The sequence below is a fragment of the Tamandua tetradactyla genome, chromosome 1, assembly GCF_023851605.1.
Source record: "Tamandua tetradactyla isolate mTamTet1 chromosome 1, mTamTet1.pri, whole genome shotgun sequence".
Taxonomy (NCBI): Eukaryota; Metazoa; Chordata; class Mammalia; order Pilosa; family Myrmecophagidae; genus Tamandua; species Tamandua tetradactyla.
In genome coordinates this window covers 24366742-24394199 of record NC_135327.1, presented here as the reverse complement: position 1 = coordinate 24394199, position 27458 = coordinate 24366742, and the positions used below count along the sequence as shown (strand labels likewise).

General features: G+C 43.3%; 1 protein-coding gene across 1 annotated transcript in view; it reads right to left on the bottom strand.

Annotated features, from left to right (window-relative positions):
• Nucleotides 1-6566: 6566 nt before the first annotated feature.
• TMC2 (transmembrane channel like 2) overlaps nt 6567-27458 on the bottom strand; it is a 68014-nt gene continuing 47122 nt past the window's right edge. The window contains exons 10-19 of the mRNA XM_077156824.1: nt 24606-24794; nt 22979-23158; nt 21388-21537; nt 19276-19404; nt 17085-17152; nt 16037-16276; nt 13158-13283; nt 11398-11476; nt 10192-10309; nt 6567-8534 (exon numbers count right to left, since the gene is read on the bottom strand). Coding sequence (XP_077012939.1) covers nt 8317-8534; nt 10192-10309; nt 11398-11476; nt 13158-13283; nt 16037-16276; nt 17085-17152; nt 19276-19404; nt 21388-21537; nt 22979-23158; nt 24606-24794 — 1497 coding nt within the window. The 3' untranslated portion in view covers nt 6567-8316. The remainder of the gene's footprint in view (nt 8535-10191; nt 10310-11397; nt 11477-13157; nt 13284-16036; nt 16277-17084; nt 17153-19275; nt 19405-21387; nt 21538-22978; nt 23159-24605; nt 24795-27458) is intronic.

Sequence of the window (27458 nt, the reverse complement as noted above, 5' to 3'; positions counted from 1 at the left end):
GTTTAAAAATATATAGATCATATCACCCTTTATACTGTATTCTGGTTTACCTTACTCCTATCCAGATCAGCTTCATTCATATCTCTGATCAAAGTCTGACACTTTTCCAACTTTCTAAACAGTTGCTATATGGGGTAATGCTGACTTTCGTAACTTCAGGGCTCTGAGTCTCAGGTGTCACACAAATGCCCGAAGTTCCAGGGCACGACCAGGTTATACACAAGTAGTCAGCATCTCAGAAGTTAGAAAAAAACAGTTACAATTCCGGAATAGCTATGACTGCTGTAAGAGCTTACAATAGACCCCAAGCTGATATCCTACACTCTCAACTTCAATTCTCCAACTTTACTTGTTATAGTGAGTTCTTAGGAGTGAGGCATGAAAATACTTGTCTTTTTGTTTTTGACATTTCATTTAACATTATTGTCCTCAAGGTACATTCACCTAGTTGCATGCCTCACATGTTTAACTTCTTACTGTAGATGTTTAGTTCATTAATTTAAACTCATTAATGAAGCTAGCTTAAATAAAACTTCTTTTCTTATATATGCATTTCTCTCTAAGTATCACTTTAGCTGTATTTTAAACATTTTGGTGTGCAATATTTTCATTACAATTCAATTCCAAATTTATTCTAGTGTCCACTACGATGGTTTCTTTGACCCACCAGTTGATTAGATGTATGTAAAAATTGATGTCTTCCTTACTTCCCATTGCTGCTTTGCAAACATTATTTCCTCTCCTCTTCCTCTTTAAAAAACGTTGCTACCCAGTATTTCCTGTTAGCACTTTATTTTGCACCGGAAAGGACATTACTTATCTTTTGGATAAAGCAAGATGCTGTTGATCTAAACAATTTTGGGGGGAGCCAAGAGTTGGTGAGCTTCCCAAGCTCAGATATAGGATCCCTATGGTATCATTCCACCTTCTGTCAGCTTCAGCCCAGTTCTGTAAGCACTGGCATGACCCCCAAATGCCCCCAAAAGCCCAGGGGATTCATTTCACTCTGCAGACAGTTTGCCGACATGAAGCTTGCAACGGTCATGGGTGGTGGGAGGAGTAAGCAGAGAAATGAGCCCAAAGCTACGTCTCTTAATCATCTCGATCCAAACCAACCAATTCAAATCAGCTGGCCTTTCTTGGGTCCCTGAAAACATAAGTGCTTGAGCTAGAGTGCAGCTTGTAAACTATGGTCCAACCAGCCTCCTCCTTTTCCAGTTGTGAAAACAGCTCTACTCAGGGTTCAAATGGCCACAGAAGCAGTCAGGCAATCAATCAATCATTCACTCAACCAGTGATTCTATTCATTAAAAAAAACAGTTTCTGTGTGCCTACTGCACACCAGGTATCTTTCTAGGTGCTGGGGATACAGCAATAAACAAAACCAAGTCCCTGCCATCATGGAATTTACTTTCAAGAAGGGGAGATGGACCATCAAGCAAATGTGAATTGTGATAACTATTGGTGTATTAAGGAGTGCTGCATTGTTTTATAAATGGTCTCAGCAAAGAGGTGGCATTTGGGCAGAGACCAAAGGATTGGAGGGAGTGAATAATGGGAGTAATACAAACAATAAGCCATGATCTCTGACTTCACCTTTTCAGGAGACTGAACGTAATCAAGTGCTAAATGCAGTGGTATAGGAGGCTAATCAGAAGATGCTTAATTTGGCTTGGTGTGTCTGAGGAAGGCTTCATAGCTGGAAGGAATTTTAGGTATTCATAGAAGAATGTGGAGGTCATTCAGAGATGAAGAATGGAAAGAGAATGTAAGTAAAAGCCAGAAATGAGAAGAAATTGCTAGAGGTGTAGAACTCAACCTGGACAGTAGTTGGAGAAAGGACTGAAGGATCCAGGACATAAGAAGCCTTGAATGTAAGCTGAGTGGTTTGGATCTGATGAAACTCTTGACTCTCCATCAAGCAGTGTCTGGAGATTAATTTGGAGATGATGTGCAGGACACGGTCCCTGCAGGAGTCCAGCAGGGAAAGTGTCCTGTATGGGCTGCAGGTCTGCATGGGAGCTGTGGGCTTCCCAGGTGTGCTCCAGGCTCCATGGCCACAAGGCACATGGGACCTTTGCCTGGGTAGATAAGACTGTTCACCCACTGGAAAGGTATCATGTACTATATCATCTAACCCCTTCACTTAGCCCAGACTTTGGTTAACTGTGTTATTTTTGCATAAATTAACCCAGAGTTTTTACTCTGGGCAACACCAATGGACTCCTATGGAAATGGAATGTGCTATTCAAATTCTGGTGAATGGGGAGAGCTTCAAAAAAGGAAATTGCATAAAATAACGACAAGAGGGCGACACTTTACACTCATTTTGAGAATGGGAAAATTCTCAAATTAAAGTCAAAAGAGCGTCTACTCGATAAAGATTGAGATGGTATAATCTAGGAATGCCAAGAGTGTATAATGATAGTGACTAAATGTACAAATTTTAAAAATGTTTTTGCATGAGGAAGAACAAAGGAAGGTCATTAATGCAGGGTGCTGAAAATAGATGGTAATTAATATTTTAAAATTTTACTTGATGTGTGAGACTAAAGCAAAAAATGTTTATTTGGTACAAAATTTATATTTTGACTGGTACATTTCCTAATATAACTTATGTAGACAGCTTAACTGAACACCAGAAGTACATGGAAGCTTGAGTAGGACATGAGATTTTGTTGGTTTGTCCAGAGTGATGCCCCAATGAATCCCAGAGTGATTTGATCAGTGAATAAAAAAGTATTTGCAAAGTCCCCTTTGGGGAATGGTGAGAATGAGGGAAAATTCAACTTCCCCAAGTTGAATTCGTGATATTCTCACAAGCAGTGGGGACAACCAAAGCTATAGGCTGAGCCCCCATTCCTGGGGTTTGTTCATATGAAACTTAACCCCAGAAAGGATAGGTCAAGTCAACTTAAAATTAGGTCCTAAGAGTCACCCCCAAGAGAACCTCTTTTGTTGCTCAGATGTGGCCTCTCTCTCCAGCCAACACAACAAGCAAACTCAACATCCTCCCCCTGTGTACATGGGACATGACTCCTAGGGGTGTGGACCTTCCTGGCAACGTGGGACAGAAATCCTAGAATGATCTGAGACTCAGCATCAAGGGATTGAGAAAAACCTAGAATGAGCTGAAACTGAGCATCAAGGGATTGAGAAAACCTTCTCGACCAAAAGGGGGAAGGGTGAAATGAGACAGAGTGTCAATGGCTGAGAGATTCCAAACAGAGTTGAGAGGTTATCCTGGAGGTTATTCTTATGCATTAAGTAGATATCACCTTGTTAGTCAAGATGTAATGGAGAGGCTGGAGGGAACTGCCTGAAAATGTAGAACTGTGTTCCAGTAGCCATGTTTCTTGAAGATGATTGCATAATGATATAGCTGTCACAATGTGACTGTGTAATTGTGAAAACCTTGTGTCTGATGCTCCTTTTATCTACCTTCTCAATACACGAGTAGAACATATGGAATAAAAATAAATAATAGGGGGAACAAATGCTAAAATAAATTTAGTTTGAAATGTTCATGATCAATGAAAGGGAGGGGTTAGGGGTATGTTATGCATAATTTTTTTTTCTATTTTTGTTTTATTTTTTTCTGAATAGATGCAAATGTTCCAAGAAATGCTCATGATGATGAATATGCAACTGTGTGATGATATTGTGAATTACTGATTATATATGTAGAACAGAATGATCAAAATAGGAATGTTTGTATTTATTTGGTGTTTTTTTTTTTTTTTTAAAAGAGCATCTAGAAATTCCTTGGCCCTTTTCTCAAATGTGGAAAGAAACCCTATAACTTTCTTTGGTGCTGTGTTACATGTATATGCAACACTTCAATAGACACAGAAGATTGGAAAGCATCCTGGAAAGAATAGTTAGCCCAACATTCCCCTCCTTTTTTTAGGCAATGATTACCTGGCACAGGTCCTGAAGTCTAGCAGTTGATTAAAGTTATAGGGTAAAAGTTTTGTTCATAGCATTTAATGCTGTCTGTTTATAACCTGAGCCTGAGGTGATTTATCTTATCCATGTGTGTGATAATATCTATTATTTGTTGAGGATTTGGCCTAATGCTTGGCACTTAAGCTTGCATGCATTAACTTATTGAATTGTCACAACAGAATTTGGAAGTCAATTGAGATGGCTCATTTTTCAGATACAGGTGACAGAGATATCTATATGGTCTACATACCTTACCTGTCCCAACTATGACGCTTAGGTCAGCCTTCGACTTTTCCAAACTGATACTGCAATAAGAATAAATTATATGGCACAAGATTGCAGACAACTGTTTTTTTTTTTTTTTTTTTTTTTTAAAGGAAAGACAGAGAGAAGGAAGGAAGGATAGAAGGAAGGAAGAGAGGAAGAAAGGGAAACATCTTTTAAACATTTTCTTGTTTTATTGTATTTTGTTTCTCCGTTTTCGTTACATGGGCTGGGGCCGGGAATCGAACCGAGGTCCTCCGGCATAGCAGGCAAGCACTTTGCCCGCTGAGCCACCGCGGCCCGCCCAACTGTTTTTAATAGAGATCCTCAACACTCAAAAAGAAGCCCAGCTTATATGATTTGATAGCACTCACACCCCTGGTGATTTTGCCCTTGAGATTATATTTCAGTTCTTGTCCCTAGTAATCAAAAAAGATAAAGTCCTTACCCATCCATTTTGGTTTGCTAAAGCTGCCAGGTGCAATATACTGAAATGGGTTGGCTTTTACAATGGGGATTTATTAACTTACAATTTACAGTTCTTAGGCTGTGAAAATGTCCAACTGAAGGCATCAACAGGAAGATACCTGGACTCTGAAGACAGTCCGCTGGCATCTAGGACATCTCTGTCACATGAGAAGGAACATGGCCGGTGTCTGCTGGTCCTTCTCTCCTGGGTTTCATTGCTTTAGCTTCTGTATTTTCCTTCTGTGGCTTTTTCTCTGAACTTCTCTGGATGTTTTTCTCTGTTTTATTTCTTAGCATCTATATGTGTTTTATCCTCTTATAAGGGACTCCAGTAAAAGGATTAAGACCCACCTTGAATGAAGTGGGTCACATCTCAATTGAAGTAACCTAATCCAAAGGTCTCAGCTACAATAGGTCTGCATCCACAGGAATGGATTAAAAGAGGATGATTCTTTACAGCCTCCAAACTACCACACCACCCTATCCTTAGGCTTTAAAGGTAACTCTTGAAAACAGCTCATGGAATCTCATCTTCTATCTAGAAAGTTTAGTCCATTCACATTTATTATGACTTCTGATATATTTTGATTAAATTCTATCATCTTAATATATGCTTTCTGTTTGCTTTGCTGTTTTATTTCTTTGCCTTTTCCTTCCTTCCTTGAAGGCACGCTCAACAGTAGGTCACTTTAAATGAAAGCTTCTATTTGAGTTTTTTGGAATACATAACTGGTATGGGATTTTACCTCCTCCATGTGAGGGCTGCCTTGAGGATATAAATTCTCAAGAGACTTTTTTCTCCTCCACTTTCAAGGTCAAGATAGGCAAATGCTCTTGCTGTGCCATTTTTTTCATGGCAGGTTTATTTCTTATTCTCCCTTATGAGCATGAGGAACTTTGGTGCCCCACTTTGCTTGGGGCTGCACAGAGCATACATTAAGTGACTTTACTGACTGAAGGATCACCAGCATAGTTGTCTGTGCTGCGTCCAGCTCCCTTTTACTGGCTGGGATCTCATCTAGTTCCTACAAATAATAGGGAGATCAGGAGTTCACCCTTGTCGTCATCACCACAATTGTGTTCATATTTATGAGAGTTATGGGAATTGAGCGTGTAGATTGGAAAGAATGAAAGGATAGGCCATAAAAAATGGCTTAATGTGCAGTAAGGAATGCACAAACTGGGGGGGCACATATGAATAAGGACCTTGGTTGTATTTCTCTGAATAAATCCTAGACTTTCTAGTTTAAATTGTTCTTAGGTGAGATGAAGAAAAAATAAAGGGAAGGAAGGAACTGAGAAGGAAGGAAGGAAGGAAGGAAGGAAGGAAGGAAGGAAAGAAGGAAAATAAAGTGCTCATGCCTGATTGCCTCTGAATAGAATGAATAGAAAAGTTTAAGATGGAATCAATTGGAAGGCCAAGCCCCAAAACACAGAACTGACACAACCTTTATCTGTTTCCTAAGAACAAGCTCTGTTGCTCAGCCATGTCACATCACCACCCGTCCTCTCACCTACCTTGCGTCCTCTCCCATCTCTCTAGCACACCAGAGGAAGGGCATACTCTGAGAACTTTTACAATTCTACCACACAAAACTAACTGCAAAGAACTTGAGAAATAAGCAGTTCATCAAGCAGTCTTAGCCTGGAGGCCTAGTTTCCCTTCCTGATTCCTTTTGTTCCAGCTAAACGGCTTCCTAATTTTTAAGGGCTCCTTAAAGTAAACCGTTGTTAACGTGGAAATTTTAATCACCTCTTTGATAGTAATTTCATTCTTTTCAAAAAAAAATGTGGAGGGGCATTTCAAATATATATATTTTTTGACAGTTGGGGTCACTTTTGATCTCACTGGCAATGAATTGTTTATATTTTGATCTCACAGCATTTGAAGATCTCAGAAGAGTATCTGTTAAGGTAACAGGGGAGTTCTGCCTCAACCATTATAAGGGACAAGTGTGTCCTTCCAGTGTGACACATTTTAAGAGATGATGCATCATTGATTCAAAAGCTCACCAAAGTCCTCTTCCCAGGCTCTCCTTCATGAACTTCTCTGTTCTGGATATTGATGGATTTACTAGACTTGTTATCACCATTTAGAAATGCTGAGCACTGCTTCCCAGAGTTTTTAAGACTCGAGATTCCATTTTCTAAGCTTGTTGGTAGTAAGCTTATGTAGTGCAACCATCCATCTGATATTCTTACTACTGTACAAATAATTCCTAAGCTACTGCTCTTGTTTTTCCCACCAAGTACTGAAGAGCACCTCCTTCCTCATAATAAAATATAACTCAGGATGAGGTACTGGGAACATCTTTAGTCTTACCTGGAGGTGGACCAGGTAAGATCATTTGTCTTGCTTCTCCTGGCCATGTTTCCCTACTCCAACTTATCCAAGGTTGTGTGTGAAGTTTTAGTGCTGGGTTGGGAAGGGGGAGGAATTGGGAAGGAATTTGGAAATATATTAAGTGCATGGCTTATGGAATTTCTGACATCTCTATCTCTCCACCAGGACTTTGACCCCTAGGGTGTGGGGGACTCTCCTGAGACTCTCAGGGGACATGGTTGGGTAGTAGATCCAACAGGGGGTGACTAGCTGAGGAATAGCACTCAGAGACATGGGGTGACATGGTTCTTGATTCTGAAACTGCACTGCTTGCCTGGATCTCAGAGCATGGGGAAGAGAGAAGAAAGGAGCTGCCTGAAAGATACCTGTGATGCTGAAGAGTCCTGGACCACACTCCTACGCTGCTGGTCCTTTGCTCTTGCTGGCAAAGCCTTCTTAATTGTCTGCCCTCCCTGGCTTATGCCTCCCAGGAGACATTCTACATAGAGCTATGTATGATATAACACTTAGGTGAACACAGAATCACCAGAACCAAGGCTCTGCATTGCACCCTTTGCAAAACTCCTCAAGGAAACCATCTTCAAGGCCCCTCGTGCAATAGCTAGAATTTGGTGCACGAAAAAATTTTTTCTGCCCTGACCATCTTTAAGTTTCCTTCAATTAGGTAAGAAGGAAACACACTTGCTCCTGTACTTGGTTGCTGCGAGGCGCCAAGGCATTTTTTGTGCTTAAGACATCAGCTTCCCTTCAGCTAGAGGCTGGGGTATCACCATCATTCCTTCCACTGTGACTGGATGCTGGTCCATTTAACTTTATTTTCACTGGCTTCTTGTACCTTCCATTTAAGCTACCTTGATTCCTTTAGATAGAGGTGACAGTCAGACCCGTGGTCCTTCTGTGTTCTCCTCATAGGCAGTGGAGCTGGTAGAAACCTGCATCCTAACATATGCATTATAGAAAGAGTCTATGAGGTGGTTCCAGCCCTGTTGCCTCTTTCCAAAATCTGGAGCCAAGGAAAGCTACTGCAAGTGCCAGGTCCAGAGCTACCTGAACTGAAGTACTGGAAAGGGTAGGGAGGGAGGCTCCAGCTCCCCTACAGGGTGGATGAAGCCATTGTCCTCCCTTTGTGGGAGCCCAAAAGGGCCTGAGACTGACTATCCAAAGTTCCCACAGTAAATGAGCATGTGCACGTGTGTGAGATGAGAAAGGAGGACAGCAGCTGATTTGGGTGTGTGTAAGATGGTGGGGCCCGAGGAGCAGCCCTGGGACCAGTGCTTCGGTGGGTCCCAGTGTCAGTGGGGAGGCCTCCGGGCACTCTTTCCAGAAGCTGACCGCCAAGGATGAGCCTGCGGCCTGGGCGGGGTGGAATCTCCTCTGCCTCCAGGGGAACAAGACTTAGGTTGGTGCTGGGAGACAGGCAGTGTGGTCCGACCCGCAGAACTGGAGACCCCAGGGTCCTGTGCATTCTTGTCTAGAGACTGGCTCTGGCTGGCAGAGTGAGGTGTGGTCTCTGAAAAATGAACCAAGACAATGACGAGGAGCTGGGAGATTTTGTTCCAGTTTCCTGGCATTGAATTAGAGTTCTCTGGAACCGTCCCATGTATAAGTAGATTTCAGTTCTATTTGGCTCCCCTCTGGGGACCCCTTGGCCTGGCATTTGGACAAACAGATTAGTTGAAGGGTCAGTATGGTCTGCTGGCTGGAGAATCTGGTTTTGAGTTCTGGCCTTCCAGTCTAAAACTGGGGCAATTACAATAACAGCCTCAGGGCGGCTGCTAGGGTCAAGTGTGATGATGGAGGAAAGGGGCTGTGTAGATTGTTTGGAATCAGATCTTTTTTCTTGCTTTTCACTAACTTGCTTCCTTTCCTTCCTCTAACCCCGAGTTAGGGGCAATGATGGGCCAGCTGTTTACCAAACCCAGCTCCTCCTCTTCTGGGCCACAGGGGTGGACTGAGATCCCCTGCGGGGAGGGTCTGGTCATGTGACTGAGCTCCTGACTATGAGGTGCACACCTTCCAGGTGTGGCCTCCAGGCTCTTCCCCAGGCATTAGCTTGATACAGGTGGAGCCACGGGGTGGAAGAAGCTGGGACCCTACATTGTCACTGGAAGAAAGTGGCCATCAAATAGAAATGCCCAAGTTGGACTTTACATGAGGTTAAGAGGTCATTAGATGTTTTGGACCTGTTTGTCACAGCAGCTAGTATCATCCTTGCTAATACTTAAAGAAAGAGAAACTAAATGAGGACAACCATGAAGATTACTGGGAACTCTTCCAGGCTGAAGCTTGACTGTCTTTCTAAGCTTCCCTCCACACCATAGTCCCACTGATGTATTTGGAGAACTATGGTTTTAAACTGGGACCACCCTAGGAAAATGGAATCACCTCTTTCAATTAGACCTTCCCTGTGATGGTCTGTGACTACTCATCTTTGAAGCCTTCTGACACTTTCTTGGAAACTTCTTATGTGGTCCTGATTTTACTCTTTCATTCTAGATATTCCAGTGCTTCTCTTTTTAAAGAGAAATTAAACTGGTTCTGGTTAGCGTAGAAGCGGTTAGATTCAAATCTCCCTATCTCTCCTTTTAATGGGAACATTCAGTACAATATGGAGAACACGTGTGGGCAGTTGTGAACCATGCCAGCCAACACTTAGAGCATCTGGAGGCTGGGCACACCAGCCAGATCAAGGGGATCAGGGCAGGGCAGCAATAGGGCTCCCACATTAGGTCAAGAAGCCAGGAGGATATGACATGGGAACCAGCAGACGCAGGAAAGAAAGTACGGAAGACAAAAGCACTGTGTTATGAGGACTACAGAAATTACCAACTGGAAAGGCAGGAGTATTTTTCCCATTTTCAGATACTTCTATCCCTACTACTGCCACTGCTACTACCCAGCTAGTATTTATTAGTTCTTTCTCTGTGTCAGGAATTCTGTTAAGCACTTTGCATGCATGATCCCATCTCATCTTCACCACTCCCTGAAGCTGGAGCTCTGATTATCCTTCTTCTATGGATTAGAAACCTGAACTGAGTAACCTTCCCAACTTTATACAGCTAATCATTGTCAGAGTCTGATTTCAACCCCAGATTGGTCTAATTTCAAAACATATGCTCTTTACACCTTTCCATGCAGCCTCATTGAAAACAGAGAATAGAATTTACCTTCTTCGGTGAGAGGGGGCTGGGTGGCACTCTTGGAGCTGCCTTGAAGTGTGTCCCCTGAATCTCTGGCTGTGGCCCTGCCTTTGGCAGATTTGTGGCTCTTCTCCACCTCGCGGAGCTGCAGGAAAAAATGAGCTGTTGGTGCTGGCCAGGGAAAGGGTGTGTGAGGCTCAGCGCACACCACGGGGTGAGGGCGTCTTTCCGATTCTTGGTTACTACCTTAAATCGCCTAAGTTATTGATCCTCATGACTGATTGGAGAGGGCAGCCTTCAAACACACAGTGTTTGAAGGAATACCTGGCCGGGCAGGAGAGTGGGAGGGGGAAGGATGGAAACCCTTCTACTCCTTTATTTCAATGGCTTTCTTTCTAGATGTGGGCAGGAGGCCAGTGGGATTGAGAAAAGGAGGCATAGGTGGGGAATCAGCAGCCGGGCAGATGAGATTAGTGGGAGAGGAGGAAAGAGGGAGCAAGGAGGACCGGGCTGGGAAGGGCTGGGGTCTGCCTTTTATGGCGTGAAGCAGCTGGGGGTGGGCAAGAGTGGAGTCAGAAGTCACCTGGAGTGTGGGGCGAGGCAGCCTGTGTGCGACAGGGATTCAGGACACCTCTTAGGGGAAAAGGCAGTACATTGTTTTGACAACAATATTTCTTTCAGTATTTATCGTATTAATTGTAATCTGTAGGAATTACTGTGGGAACTGGGTTTACTATGTCCATGCATTGGTTGAATCCATTGAATTTCTCCTGTTCTTAAGCAAACTTTCGTAATTGAAATCGTTATTGTTATGGACTCCTGATATCCCAGAATATAAATGCATGCTGTTGACTCTCACAAGGGTATTTCCTATAATATATGTATATTCGGATTTTTAAAAAATATTTTTATTGAGAAATATCCATACACAGACAGCCTAATCACATTACACAATCAGTTACAATATTATCACATAGCTGTGTATTCTTCACCAGGTGTATTTTTATTTTTATTTTTTCTACATGGGCAGGCACTGGGAAATGAGCCTGGGTCTCAGGCATGGCAGGTAAGAACTCTGCCACTGAGCCACCATTGCACCACCCGGATTTGTTTTTTTTTTAAAAAGTCATTTAGATAATACAGCTGGGCTCACAGAGCAGATTTGAAAACAAAAAATAAAAATAGAAACATGACATCTTTTTACCTTCCAGGATGGAATTTTTTGCCACTCACCACTTGGATTTTCTTCCTCAGGTGGGCATTAGCTCGGGAAAGGCTTTTGGAAACTGAGTTCAGGTAGTAGATGGCCAGGCTGCAAGAAAGAAGCATGTCTCGGTGGCCCTGCCATCCCGGGAAAGGACAAGAGCTGCGTCTTCCCCGAGGAATGGGGTAAGCAGGGGGTTCTGGAACAGGTGCTGGGCGTTTGCCTTGGGTAAGATTAAGTGATCTACGGGTACTCTAACTGAACGCCAGAAGAAAATGTGACCCTTTTGGGGAAAGATAACATTATCCGTGACCTCCATTGTTTTTCATCCAAACGTTGGGAACAGCCCTCCAAATGTAAGTCATGCTGAAAACAGGATTAAGTAATGGACAAACAAGAGAAAAATGACCATAGACATAGACCCACAGGTGATTCAGATACTGGAGTCATCAGACAAAGATTAAAAAATAACTATAATTATGATGTTCAAGAAAACAGAAAGATGTAGCATTTTATCAGAGACTTGCAATCTATATAAAAGAGACAAAACAGAATAACTTATACCTATGATTGAGCAATTCCAATTCTAGATGTCCACCACAGGGAAACTGTCATCTTTGCACAAAGACATAATCAAAGCTGTTAACTGGAGCACAGTTTGCAATAGCAAAAAGTGGAAACACCTTAACTGTGGTTTATTTATACAGTGAGACACATTAAAGCCATTCAAATGTGAGCTCATGTAGCCACATGGATAAATCCCTAAAACACAATGTTGAGTTAGGAAAGCTACATGGCATGGATCATTCCTGAAAATTTTTAAAACTCAGAAAACATTAGTATATATACAGGTAATAAAAGTACCGCAACATGCATGGAAATGATTAAAACTAATTTGAACTGTGGTTACCTTTGGAGAGAGAGGAAGAGAGAAGGATGGGTGGGGCTTGAAGTGTAGCTGTAACAATTTTCTTTTAAAAAGAGAGATTTCAGGCAAATATTGTAAAATGTTAATATCCGTTTAATCTTGCGGTTGTGTACGTGATGTCTGTACTTTTCCATAGGTTAGGAAAATTGGATAATTTTCAAAAAGCATGCAAATACAGGTTTTTATTTAAGCAAGCTATTGTTTTCACTAGCACGTTTCAATAACACCAATTTATATTCAAGACTCTCATTTTCTGCCTTCCTTCTTTTCTTCCTTCCTCAGTTCCTTGAGGATTTTCGCCTTCTGTGCTTTAGGTATAGGGCTGGATGTGGGAATATATAGCTCACTAGACCCCTCACAAACTCCCACCCATATCCCTTAGACCCTACATTTCAGTGTGCTCCCTGGAAGACTTACAACTGCCAGTATCTGCAACTCTGCCTGATGTCTGCCCCCCACCCCATCAAAACCTTCCTACCTGTGAACGCAGCTGGGCAGAATTGCTGGGAAATTACACCCCACCCATCTTCCAAAGCCCTTAGCCAATAACTGATGGGAACTGTTCCACAAATGCCCCAGATTCTTCACTCTTAGGGTAGGATAACTCTGAGGCACATGTTACACCCTGTCTCTCAGAGTTCCCAGCAGTGGTAGCAAGACTAATTATGTACCTCTCCTTCCCTGTCTCGCTTCCCTGCCCTTCATCCCAATAAGCAATTTACATTTGAATTCTTGCCCCTGGGTCATCTTCTGAGGAACCCAGACCAAAGCAGAGAGCAAGAAAGAAGGAGCTGCCAAGGAACATCTCAAGTGCAGGTGGAGGCTCCTGAGAGGCAGAGCCAAGGGCCTTGGCCAACTTACACCATCAGCAGGATGGCTGGGATGATCAGGCCTGGATTGGCAATGAAAGCGAAGATCTTGCCTAGGAAGGTTGGGAAATCATTCTCAATGGTCTCTTGGATGACGTCGTACATTCTGTTTTTCCCACTGGAAAGGAAAGAACACTGGTTCAGGGTGTTACAAAACTCATGTGGCACCTACAACCATGTCCATGCCCACAGGTCCTCAGCCAACACTTGCTGCTGCTTTCCTGGAAGAACCAGAGCTCTGCTCCAAATAGAGTGCAAGGGGAAATGCTCCATGAGAGGCTGCCATTTTGGCTTGGGCTTATGGCTGGGTTAGCGCATTGATTTGCCAGTTTCACGTCCTTGGTTCCTGAAAACCTCTCAAATTACATTGGCCTTCTGTGTATGACATCTCCCTGAGCAAGAGAAAAATGTTTTTTCCCTGTACTCTACTGGAAAGAAAAACTGCCCGGGATGTAGCAGTTTTCTCTGGGCCTTTGGGCACGGAAATACATCTCCATGGCTGGTGTGTTGGATAACCTCAAAGTGCCTCTCAAAAATCATCTTTACATTATAACTCTAGGAGATTGAATCACTCCAAGACACTGCGACCAATTTGTATTTATGATTTTCTTCAAATACCTAAAATCATGCAGATTGCCTGTCACAAATGCCTGCCCAGAGACCACTGAACGCTGCTGGTTCTTGGTTGGCAATTTTGGCACCCAGAAATGCTTTTTAGGGTTTTAAATTCATAGTTGAAATCTTTGCTCCCTGATTTATTAGCTATGGGATTCCATGTACAATTTATTTATTATCTTTCTGCCTGCATCCATATCTCAGCTCACCCCCTCAGAGCTGCTCTCTCCAATGTGGCTATTAAAAATAAAATAAAATTTAATTCAAAAATAAAATAGTACAAAAATTTAGTTCCTTAGTCACATTAGCCACATTTCAAAGTGTTCAACAGTTGCATGTGACTAGTAGCTACTATATGGGGAGGGCAGATATGGACTATTTCCATCATCACAAAAAAAGTTCTATTGTTCATCATTGCAAGCGGCTCATATCTTTAGGAAAGTTACTGAAACTTTCTCTGCCCTAGTTTCCTCATCTGCAAAATGGGGATATAATGATAGTGCTTTTTTTCTAGAACATTGTTTAGAGGATGGAGAAATGAAACCATATAAAACACTGGGTATGGCCAGTTATAAGTGCGCCCAAAATGTTGCAGCTAGCAGTCTCATTTTTCTCCTGTGTAAAGTGTATATTGACGTTGACAAACTACAGCCCAAGGGCTAAATCCAGCTGGCCACCTGCTTTTGTGCAGCTTGTGACCTGTAGTTGTTGCATTTTTAAATGGCTAGAAAAAGTAACAATAAAAATATTTTGAGACACGAAAATTATATGAAATTCAAATGTTTGTGTTCATAAATAAAGTTTTATTGGAACACAGCCACACTCATTCATTTATATAATGTCCATTGCTGCTTTCATGCTACAACAGCAGAGATGAGTAGTTGCATCAGAGACTATTTGTGGTCTTTAAAAACATAGGACGGAATGATTGAAAATTACAAATGTTTGCGTTTGGTGTTTTTTGGTATTTAAAAAAAATAAAAAAGTTAATTAAAAAATCATTAAAGAAAATTAAAAATGTAAGACTCCTGCTCAGCACCCTACAAATCACAGTGATGCAGTTCTAACTTGATGGTGTCCTGAGTACCATGCATATGTCATCATAGCATGACATTTTATTGAATTTTTATTATTGCTGCACACCCTTCATGTCAAAACCAGCAGAGAAAATTGGACTTCAAATGCCATCATTTGAAGGCACAGTCAAGGGTGGATTATTTTGTAATGAATTAGATAGTGTCGCGTTGACATGCTGGAAGGCAATTAACAAGAGAAGAATCCAGGTAGGTTCCTTATAAGCTGAGAAGTACCAGGTCAGCATTTCCCAAAGTGGGATCCATCACACTGATAGGCAGGGTCAAGACTAGGGAGGGGCAAGTGGGGCCCTCGGGGCGCAGAACCTAAGGAGGTGCCCTCTCCTGGGACTGTGCAACGTAGGGCTGGTGCCTCACTTGCCTCATCCTGGTCCGGAGCCATTTGGGCGTTACATGAAGAAAGGGTTCTGTGGTCAGTAAGGAAGGGAAACACTGGCTTAAACACGTTATTTTGTTGCATGATTCTTCAGAGCCTCTAGTAAAGGAGTGGGTGCCAAACACTTTTCAGTGAGAAGGTGGGTGGTGGAAGGGTCAGCATGTTCCAAACTGCTTTAACCACAGATCCTCCTTTCTGAGGATCACACAATTGGAAAGCGGGCGGGAGATGCACAGTATTTCTCTGTCTACCTCCTTGCATGGATATCTCTATATCCAATATCCAGTCTCCTCAAGTAGTTCAACTCATATCCCTGAAACTGCAGTGCTGGCTAATGCCCTCCAATGCATAGGGGTGCAACTGAGAATTGCAGCTGAGAGTCAACGGCAGCTGCCTCACATCTGAATGGAATTTGTAAATTTATGGTCATTTCATCTTCAGAATACACCGCATCACTCGTCCTATGGTAGGGCATTTCAGGGCAGTAAATCACTCACATGTTAAAAAGCTAGAGCTGCGCTGTCTGATATCATAGCCATTAGCTTCATGTGACTATTTACGTTTAAATTAAAATTAGTTAAAATTAAAAATTAAGTTTCTCAGTGGCACTGGGACACAGTTCACATGCTCAAAAGCCACACGTAGCTGGTGGCTTCCCCCCTGCACAGGGCAGACGGAGAAAATCTCCGCCACTGCAGGAAATTCTGTGGAATGGCACTGACGATTTACCCAGAGCTCCGGGGCTCTCTGAGCAACTGCCCTGGGGGAGGAACTGAGACTCCGCACCTGAACGGCCCGCAGTCGAAGGAGGGCGGGAGGGACATGACGGTGTAGGCCACCGGCAGGAGGCTGAGGAACAGCACCAGCAGCAGGAGGCCCATGTAGAAGTTGTTGGACCGGGAGGCTTTGAACACGCGCTCGTGGGGGACGTTGCTGCTCATCACGGCCCAGCACTGGAAGTACATGGACGTCAGCAGGCGCAGCACGTTGATGCCCACCAGCCCCGGAGCATAGAAGGAGCCCATCCTGGAGGGGCAGAAACCAGACACCTGGTTGGGCGGACAGCAGGGAAGGCGAGGAAAGGATGACAGAAGGACATGGGGTCGATGTGCCGGGGACATGAGGCCAGGCCTCAAAGGAAGGGGCCTCCTAGTTAACAAGGACCCGTGGCCACCAAGCTAGAGCCATCTGTTCCTCAAGAGAGGCGGACCCCATGAGCATTACTGGTTGGGGTTCTGCCTGGGATCTCATCATTGCCTCACCACAGGGCATCTAGGAAAATACATGGCCCCCTCCCTGCTTCTGTGTGATCTCCATTAAACAGAAAAGTATTTAAAGTCCTTCAATTAAGAGAATTGGGCAGTGGCTTGCAGTGAGTTCATGGCATCTTGAGAGTCTTTGTTTGAAGTCTTGCAGCTTCCTTAACATTCTTAACAGAGGAGAAGTTCTTTGCTTCATTTCCACCTACCACCCTCCTTCTCTCCTTTTTTCTTTTCTCCCCTCAAACTTCCTCCTCTCCCCTCCTTTTTTATCCTCTCCTCTCCTTTCTTTCTTCTTTCCTCCCTCCTCCTCTCCCGCCTCCTTTTTTTTCCTTCTCTCTTTCTTCCTCTCTATTCCATGGTCGCACGCGGCCAGAAGTTGCTAGTTCTCATCTAATCTTGCCTCTAATTTTCACATGAAAGAAAGAGTCCCAAAGGATTCTTCCCAAAGACGCAAGATGATTTGTTCAGCCTCTCCCAAGCCAGTTAAATGACAAACCTGGGAAATAATTCTAGGGCTTTTCTTTTTTTAACTTCCTGTATGAAGTGCTCCCCAGATGACATGAATAACTCACCAGATCATTCCTTGGTTGAAGATCAAACCCAGGACATTTCCACTAATGTCAAACTCAGCGTATGAGGGCTGGAGAGAGACAGAAGGAGAGGAAGAGAGAGAGAAAGCATATGAGGTGGTGTCAGCCAGACCCCACTATCTGCCAGCTGGTCAAGCCAAGTCCATTCCAACCTACAGAGGCTGCTCTAGTGACTGGACAGGGACCCTAGACTCAGGGGTCATTTCTTTAACATGTTTCCAATTTTTAAAGAAAAGGTATAAATGTTCTTAAAACCGGACCTTTTTTCAATGTGAGAACTTCTCCCTTTTAGGGCCTGCTGGGTGATGGTGTGTTCTTGGGAGGCCCCTGGCCCTTAAGACAGCATTTTATCAATGCTCTAGTTAGAAATGTACCTTGAAATTATTGTCAAGGAGTGAATCTAATAATGAATGAAGAGTAAACTAGGAGTCAAATGAAAAGAAAGCTTTAAAATCAATAAGCAAAAAGCTTCATGACTCCCTATCACCCCTTTCTCCTCCAATCTGAGAGCAGTTCATGGATAGAAGAGACCTCAGCCTGATTCAGGTTTTCAGCCTGGTTCTGAGTTTCAGAGATATGGTGATTTGTCTAGTATTCGAAAGACTGCAACGTCTGTGAGCCTTGGGGACTTGGGGATCCTCAGGCAGTGGCTTAAATCTGTTTCCTGATTTGTCTTCTAGAAACGGAGATAAAGGGTGCCAAGACTGAGAAGTCAGGAAGGAAGCGCAGGTCAATTGGATCAAGGAAGCACACAGAATCTAACTTTATGAGGGTTAAACATTATGAATTTAAATTTATCTACTGGGTCTTGGGTCCTGCTAAGAAAAACCTTCCCTACGCTAAGATTATAAATAAATTTGCATATACTTTATTTCAGAAATTTATTATTTAATTTGTTTAAAATTTTGATTGACCTGGCATTTTATTTATTTATAGCTTTTTTCCTCCCTTGTAAATGGTTAACCAGTTGCCCAGATGGGTTTATTATATAATGCTTCGTTTTCCCACTGGTTTATCACAAACTAAATTCCCATATAGGCTGTATCTACTTCTGGACTTTCTAATCTGTTGCATTTATAAACTTGTCTATTTTCTAGTACCAATTACTTATTATAGCTTCATAATATGTATCAATATAATGGTAGGTCTGGTCCCTTTCATTCTTCTTCTTTTCTAAAGTTTTCCTGGATATTTCCATATGCATATTTTCCCAATGAACTTCAGTATTATTTTTGGATCTTAAACTTATAAACTGGGGGCAATGGCATCTTTGCAATCTTAGGAAAGAAATCACCCTCTTTCAGTATGAGGCTCTCTCATCCTTGTTCTGAGACAAGATTATGATGTTTTCCTGACTGTTTATGAGGAGTGGTGTGGGCTGCCTGTCTGAGGAGATTGGAGCATGCAGGGTGGTATGGCTGGAGACTGGTTGTTCTATTGAAATGACAGAAACCTAAGGGCCTGACTGGGGCCCTTTCCTGGGTCAGGTAGGTTGAGGGCTACATGGGTAAATAAGGCATGGACCCTCGTGCTGGGGGCTCAGTTAGGGGCGAGCCCCCCCCCCCCCCCCCCCCCAGTTACTACAAACCAGCAGCCGGCGAGGGTGTGGAGGAAGAGTAACATATGGGACAGAGGTTCAGAGTGGACCACCACGGAGAGGAGATGACTTAGGAGGTGCAGTTACTAGGCGGGAGGGTGAGGGGTGGGGGAAGAGGAGCATCTGAGATGGAGGTAATAAGACTCAAAACATGCTTCTCGGAGCCTAATGCAGAAGCCAGTACCAATGGTTCCTGTGTGCTTGGTGTATTTCAGGATTTTCTGAAATATTCACGCCCACATCTGCCCTCTCTGCCCCAAGATTCCAGCCTCCTGATGGGAGCTGATGCTGCTTAGGTGTTGCTCGACCATCCCCTGCTCAGCACTCATGCTTCCCGTCCACTTTTTCCCCAGGCCAGACACCTCCATTTCTCTGATAAAAGGGTCACATTCTTAATGGTGTTGGGAAAAGGCAGAATTTCCTTTTAGATGGCAAACAGACACCTAGTGGCAATACAGTTTAAACACTTTACTATTACAGACTGGCATTAAACCTCCAAGAATGGGTCTGCCTACGAGTGTCAAACAGCACGGCGGAAACGCGTTTCTGCGGAGTGTCTGTGAGACAGTGACCTACAAATCCAGCCTCCAGGTCCCAGCACCAGCAGTAGTTCATGAACCGGACAAAACAAGCCCGCAGGAAGTCCCCCAGCAGGATGGTGATGTATGTTACCAGCATGTCAGACACCGTCAGCCTCACAAACTCCTGCAAGGAGGAACCAGAAGAAAGGAGGTGATAGAGCAGAACTTGCTCACTTCTCCCACCTAGCGGCAGGTGTGCAAACTCTCTCCCATCTACCTGAACCCACCTCTGTGACCCTCTGATTCTTGGCAGCAGGGTCACGGAGCAGAAAAAGGATCCCAGGCTTTGGAATATGCATAGTTTAAATCTCAGCTGTACAAATCACTAATTGTATGGCTGCGGAATAATCTGGGAACCTCATGATGCTGATAATAATATCACCCTTGCAGTGCTAGGGTGGCGGGAGAAGCTGAGGGATTATGTCTGCGAATTGCCTGGCACGTTGGAGACACCAGTGCAAGGAAGTTATCACTATTGCACAGATACAGGCCCTGCAGTTTCACTCCTCGCTCTGAACTGTGTCTGCCCCAGCTCAGACTGAACTTGATTCTTGGTCGCTGGAGACAAGAGCTGGTTTTCTTCATCACCTGCTCATCTGGGATTTTTTCCTTGCTGTTTAGAGATAATAGTACAGGTTTGGAATAACAGAAGAGCCAAAAGCTTTACTCTGCTTTTCAGAGTATATATAATTCACTATTAATATTTTTTAAATTGAAAAGATGTACTAGATACCCGTACAGTCTTTACACCTAATAGATTTGGAGTTCCTAGGGGGCACAGGAAGCTGCTTTACTCATTTTTGATGAATACATATTCACTGGATGAACTCCTGATGAGTTCTCAGTGTTATTCCTCAATAAGAATTCAGGTTAATTCTCCAAAGTAAAAAGTAAGCTGACCTGTATCAAGTCTCCTTTCTGTGCAGGGTGATGCCGTGGGGCCATGGAGGTGCTGGAGGATGCAGACGGACAGACACCATGCCTCAACCCACGCCCCATCCCCTATCACCAACAGGCTCAGAAAGAAACAAGTGTAATCAATGATGGGCAGTCAGGAAGGAGGGCCAGAGAGCTGGTTTCCAAGGACACGAAGCAGAAAATGAGAAATTCTCTAACAGAATATTCCAAAGGAAGCAGGTAGGTCATTCACTCTCTTCTGCCATCTAAGGAGGTTTATTGATTGGAAGATTCTTTTTCTGTTACACTGTGGTGGGTCTAGACAGGTAGGAGGTGGAGGAAGCTGGATTGCTCTGAAGCTTAAAGAGGGCTGTGAAAAGCATGGGGGAATCTGTGGGGGGGATGAGAAACAGCAAGTCTCAGCAAAGTGGGGAGAAAAGACCTTCAGGGCCACGTGGGCAAGAGACTTTGCAATGGGGAAAGTATCTGCTGTTGGCCTCATAGGCAGTGTTCTGTGGAGTGTGTGCTGTAATTTCCTCCCCCGTGGTACTTCATATGTCTCAGCTAAAAGCACTGTTTCTATGTGAGAGAATTCTCCAGGAGACCCCTAAAGAAGTACTAAATCTGCTCCTTGGTGGGGAGTGGGGGTGGATTAATAGAAACCCCAATGCAAAAAAGCGGAGTTGAGGAAAGAGGGCAGCTGGTCGCTGTGCAACCCATGACTATTGGAATTTCCCTGTGTTATCCATGAATATTGCAATTTTCTGCCTAGGAAGGCAAAGAACATTAGGTTTTGAAGTTCACACTGTGCAAGCCATAGGAACAGTAGCTAAAGTAGAAAAGAGAAAATGCTAATTTTTAATTTTTGAGACTCTGATGAGAACCGTGAATTCCACTTACAGAAAAACGCACAAATACATATACACACAAAATCTTATATCCAATTTTTAGGAGTATTTATTCGTAATTGCCAGGTTAAGAACCCCAGGGAGATTTTAAGTGAAATCTGCAGTAAAACTCTAAATAAATCCAAGTGGCATTAGCTTAATCTGTGGAACATCTAGAGAAATATGTTAACACTAAAATAATTAGGAAAATGAAGAGGCCGAACTTCCTTAAGAAATACTGGCTTAGAAATGGAAACAGCTGGGAAGGAACAATAAAGAACTGAGAACACGGATCACCTTTCCAGGAGAACATAACTACTCACGATGCCCACAGCTGTCTCCCAGCAAGAACCCCGAGGCACATCCGCAGGGTGCAAGGGTGGCCGGGGGACACTCTCATTCCAGCCCGAGGAGTTGTAATAGTTAAACAGAGTCCAGTGAGTGATGTTCTTTATTGTGTCTTCATTAGCAAGCTGGAATTGAAGATGGAGATGCAGGGTTGGAAAAAGCCAGAGATTGGCCCACCATGCCCATAGTAACAACAGTTAAAGCCAGCATATGCCAATCCCCATTGCCTAGCTTCTAATTCATTGACAGAGCTCTCCAGAAATGCCCACCCCAAGGCTTTCAAGACAGTCAGAGTGGAGTAGGTGTCTGTGTCTTTCCCAAGAAATTTATCTTCTCCTCTGAGTTAGCATCCATCGTCCATCCATCTATCCATCATCCATCCATCCATCCATCCATCCATCATCCATCCATCCGTCCATCCGTCCATCCATCCATCCATCCATCCATCCATCCATCCATCCATCCATCCATCTATCCATCCATCTATCCAATCATTCATTCTTCTTTCAAGAATAATTTATTCAGTATCAATTATGGGTGTATAAGGCACTGGTTATACAGAGTGAACAAGAGATAATGGGACTTGCCTCAGAAAGTTCACAGTCTAGTAAGTTATAGAGGTGCATGGGCAGACAACTACAGAGCAGAATGATGTGAATTCTGAGAAATTTATTCTGGGGACTGAGGAACATCCACATCAGACAATGGTAGCCAAAGAAGGGATCCTGAAGAGAAAGGTGGGGAGAGAAAGTCAAGAGAGAGTTTTGCCCCATGGGGGAAATGTGAGGCTCAGAAGGGTGGAACACAGCCTACAGGGGTAGGAGGGCAGAAGGAGATGAGGGTGGAGGGATAGGCAAGGGTCAGATCCAGCAACTTCTCTGCTTAGAAGCTCCCAATGGCCTCCAATTATCCTTGGGAAAAGGTTCCTCCCATTTAATAAGGAAGAGGGAGGAGTAGGAAGGAGGGGTATCATCGTATGGCCCTTGCCCCCATCTTGTTTTTCATTTCTTCTTTTTCCACTCCATTGATTAGCCACCCTATAGTTCCCTCTTTGCGCCATCTGTTTCCTCTGCCTTTTCCAGTGCTTTGTTAGGATCCTCCAGGAGAGGGTCTGGAGCCCTTGCTATGCACTGCCAAGGGTCCCATTTGAAATCCATCCTTCCTCATGCTGCTATACATGGTCTGTTTGCCAGTCTGTCTTCCCCCCCCAAGAGTATAAACACCTTGGAACAAGAATGTGCCTCACTCTGTGCTGTACCCCGTGGCCTAACACTGTGGGTGCTTCATAACTGGTGAGGATTGATGAAAGGTTAAGTCAACTGTGACTTATCACCTCAGTGGACACTCACTCAGCTTTTACACATTTATGATAGTTATGAAAGAATATGGAAGAGGCTGCAGATAAAATATTAAGTGAGAATTAAGTATATCAAATCACGTATATATGATTACAGTCCTGTGTAAGAAGACTACTTAAAAAAAGGAAAGACAGAAAAGAACTGTACAAAATGCAAGCAATCATTGCCTCTGGGCCACAGGATTCTAGCCATCTATTTTATATTTTACCTTGAGGTGGACGTCATCCATCAGGGCCAAAAGAAACGTGTAGAGGTTCCCCAGGAAGAGGGCAAAGATGCGTCCCAGCTGCCACTTCAGTCCGATGCGGGGGTGGTAATTCTCCAGGGCAGCGATGGTTTCGAACAGAGGGGGACAAAACATCCCAAGGAGGGACATCACAATCTCCACCTGAGAAATCAGAGAGCCTGGGGTCCTTGTGCTGCCATGCTTGGCAGCCGTCTCTGCTTCCTCAGGCCTGTCTATCTCCATGTCCCTGCTGTCCCACTTTGTGGCCCAGAGAAGCCCTGGAGTCTCCACAATTGCTCCACAGTGTACGTGCCACACATCGCAACGGCTTCGTGACTGGTTGCTATCATGGTCCTCACTCTTAGTATTGATAGAAATCATCAACTTGTTTTGAGGAGCAAATGGGTTGACATGGGGACAAGCTCTGTGGTCTGTAAAGTTGTGAGCTAGGAGACGTCACCATGGTAACCTCATCTCAAGACATGGAAGGCAGGAAGCTCAGATCACAGGAGGCATATAACCATAGAGGGGTGTGGTTAACTGTGTATTAATTAGCATCAGGCACTCTGGGTTTGGGTCCCAGCTCTGTCACTTGTTGACTTGATAAGTTCAGACAGTTATATAACTTCTCTGAGCATCTCATATCTTTATTTGTAAAAATGGGGATGATAGTCATAGCTGTTTCTCTCTTAGCCCCAAGTCTGGGAATTAGTAGGCCCTCAATTTTAACTCCAGATTTGGGAGAAACCTAACTCTTATTACTAAAGCTGACCATAGTAGCACAGTCTCTCTGGGACTAAAACTGCTCTCCTAACGGAGAGTAAATCCCTGAACTGTTAACCAAATTTCAGGTTGGTCAACTCTTCTAGGCTGGGCCTGACTCTCCCATTGGCGTCTCCTCACTCCCGTATGTCCACCCGTGCTCACACAGGTTCTCCCACCTGGAGAGCCATCACTGCACCAGATCCACCACAGCCCTCCTTTACATGTTCGGCTAATGCCTGGCACATTTCCTGCCTCTGTCACAAAGTCCCCCTGCCTTCCCAGCTCACATGGACATTTCCACCTGCAACACAGCCACAACCCAAACCATCCGACTTGATCGCATTACTCCTGCCCAGTGCCATTTGTGGTTTGGCTTATTCTTGTCAAGCCTGCTTTCCAAGGAAATTGTGAGCTCCTTAAGAGCATTTGGGGTATCTACTGTATCCCTCTCACCCAATGATGGCTTTGAGGAAGGGAATTTTCTCTCCTGGTTTCATTCCCCAGTTCTTCCAACCTAGGCCTACAGAGGAACCCCCAGATACCTGGCCCTTCCCATCTCCTAAGTCCATTATGAGAAGGTCAGAATGACCTTGAGACTGCCAGTCCACTGTCAGGAAGGCCTGCAGAGATGTCTCGCTGCTGCTGACCTAAGCCCAGGCAATGACGAATGAGGCGCTGGAAAGATGTGGAGTCAAACACAGGTCCTGGATCCCAATTCTGACTTCACTGATAACTGGAGGTGTGTCTTATAACCTGTCTGGATCTCAGTTATTTCAGGCAAAATGAAGAAACAAGAGTGCCTACTTTTCCTCAGTGTTCACAGCATGAGAAATGTCGCTCTTACCTCATTCCGTTCATACCAGCTGACATTCTGCATTTTGGAGAATTCCTGGGATCGCTTCACCACAAAGTAGATGAGGTACCCACTTCCACACAAACAGCAGATGATGAGAAAGTTGGCCAGGACACGGAGAAATCTTGTCAGATGGATATTTTCTTCTTTGTTACTCTCTTGTTCATCTACTATTGATTCCTTAAGTGTGAGAATGAAATGTGAATAGTATCAGGTTGGAGTTTTGGAAATAATACTTTTTACACCCAATGATGAAATAATACAGAGGGATGGTATAATGCTGTTACATTATGGAGAATTAGTTCTTTTCTTCAAGAAAATTTATTTTGCTGTTATTGTGGTTATTTTGGTACGTGGAACAACAGAAGCTTGGATTTATTGATTACTTAACATGTACCAGATGAGATGCTAAACGCTTTTCATGCATTGTCCCTTTGACTCCCAGTAACAAATGAATAGGGTAAATACCCGTATTACCCCAATTACAGATACTAGGCCCAGAGAGATTTTTAATAACTGTTAGATTCTAATTGTCTCTTATTTTTAAAAAAATTTTTATTCTGTTACCATCTATACAACCTAACATTTTCCCCTTTTAACCACATTATTAAAGGGGTGTGTTTTTAATCCATAGATCAAATATATTCAAGTTGAATTTTAACAACATTGAGTCTTCTAATCCAGGGGTCAGTAAACTTTTTTCTGTAAATGCTAGATAGTTAATATTTTCAGTTTTGCAGGTCATATGATCTCTCTCACAAATACTCAACTATGTATCATAGCATGAAAACAGCTGTAGATAATATGTAAATGAATAGGGATGAGAACGTTTCAATAAAGCTTTATTTACAAAAATAGTCAGAAGGCTGAATTTAGCCCATGGGCCACAGTTTGTTGACCCCTGCTCCAATCCACAAACATCGTATATCTATATATTCAGGGCTTCTTACAGCAATGTCTTGTATTTTCGGTATCATGGTCTTGCACATTTTTTAGTTAAATGCATTCCTAAGAATTTTGTGGGTTTTTAAGTTTATTTTTTGGAAACTTAAAACTTCCAGATTATTCCTATGCCAGGAAAACCCTGAAACCCAGAGGTACCAGTCTCTCCAGGAACAGCAACTAATGGCATCCCCTATAAGGTCGACACCCCTTTTCAACATGAAGAACTTAGAATGGTCATTGCCCAAATATTCCTAAAGCTTGGGAGAGAGATCAAATGAGAGGGAGGAGTTGTAACAGAGAAGCTAGGATTTAACAAATGAGTACGACTACTGCATCACTACCTCAGTATTTCCTTTTAATCTCTAGTGAATTAGAACAGCTAGAAGGAAATATCTGAAATTGTGGAACTGTAATCCATACCGCACTTTGAAATTTGCTCTATAACTACTTGTTAAACTGTTTTTTGAGATCTATCACTTTTCTGCATATGTTATATTTCACAATAAAAAGTGTTAAAAAAAGATATACTTTTGATGCTATTGCAAATGGAATTAGAAAATTATTTTTTAGTTGTTTGCTGTTAGTATATGAAAATATACTTGATTTTTTATTATTAACTTTATATTCCACACCAATAACTAAGGGAACACAAAGAGTAAATGGCAGAGCCAGGATGGAAAATGAGGTCACTGGACACCAAAGTACCCTCTTTTCCAAACAACCAGGAAAACTGTCCAGGTTCAGGCTTAATGAACCCATCAGGCTCTTAACATACATGAACTCATTTAGTTCTTATAATATGTGCCCTGTTAGAAAAGTTTCTGTTTTTGAGATGCTCAGAGAAAAAGCTTTATCCTTCCCAGATGTTCAAAGTGCTTCATTGACTTTCTTTGTCCTTCTCTGGTAGATCTGGAGGAAGAGCCAAAGTTCCTAACCACCCTACCCAGTTCTTGGGTGCAGGTGGCCACTGCCCATGACAAGCTTCCCAGTGCTGTGAAAAGGAGAAAGGGAGGAGAACCGAGTCAGCTCTCTGTTTTTCCCTTTGCACATTGACAGGCCTTTGGGGCCCATGAAGTGAGTTGCTGAACCCAGGCCCTTTGCTGGGAGTGTACCCACCATCTGTAGACATTGGTCAGTGACAGCACTGAGAGGGTCAGTGGGCAGCACAGAGAGGAAGGATGAGGAGATGATCGAGCAGAGTTGCTTTGTAAATCTGGCCTCTACCAGGTCCTGGGGGAAAGAAAGCCTGACATATCAGGAGAAATATTGAACTATGAAGAACTTTGAATGGTTTTTACAGTCACGGGGAAACAATAAGATACGCAGTGCTTTGGCATCAAAGCTTCCACCTTCATCATTGGCTTCCATCAGGTTTGTTTCTATTTTATGTTAACCATAGTTCTGCAGGCCACCTCAAATCTCTTTTTTTGGGGAACAAATCAATGAGAAAATTGAACGTGAAGCTATAAGAAACATAGGGTTGATTGTTTTATTTCCACATTTCCAAGTCAGGTTTCTCAACTCTTCCTGGGAACTCTTACAACATGGGGGATTGTTTAAAATATATAATGTCAGGACCCCATCTCAGGCAATTACATCAGAATCTATAAGAGGTGGGCCCATCAAAATTTCACAGGTGATTCCAGCATGCATAAAACTTGACAACTGCTGCCCCAAATGAGTCCTTTCCCTTCCCCCAGCAGAAAGAAACTCCACGAGGAAACTGGTAGACCAGATCCCAGCATCAATGACTTTCTGCTATATTCAGAAACAGATGGTGGGTACCAGCCACAAGCCTTCTTTTTTAAAGGCCTGAGGAAGAGGCTTGGGCCTCTTGTAAAGCTTTTGCTGTAAGTTATTTTGGGATCTGATTTCCCATGCCCCAGGTGGGGCGAATGT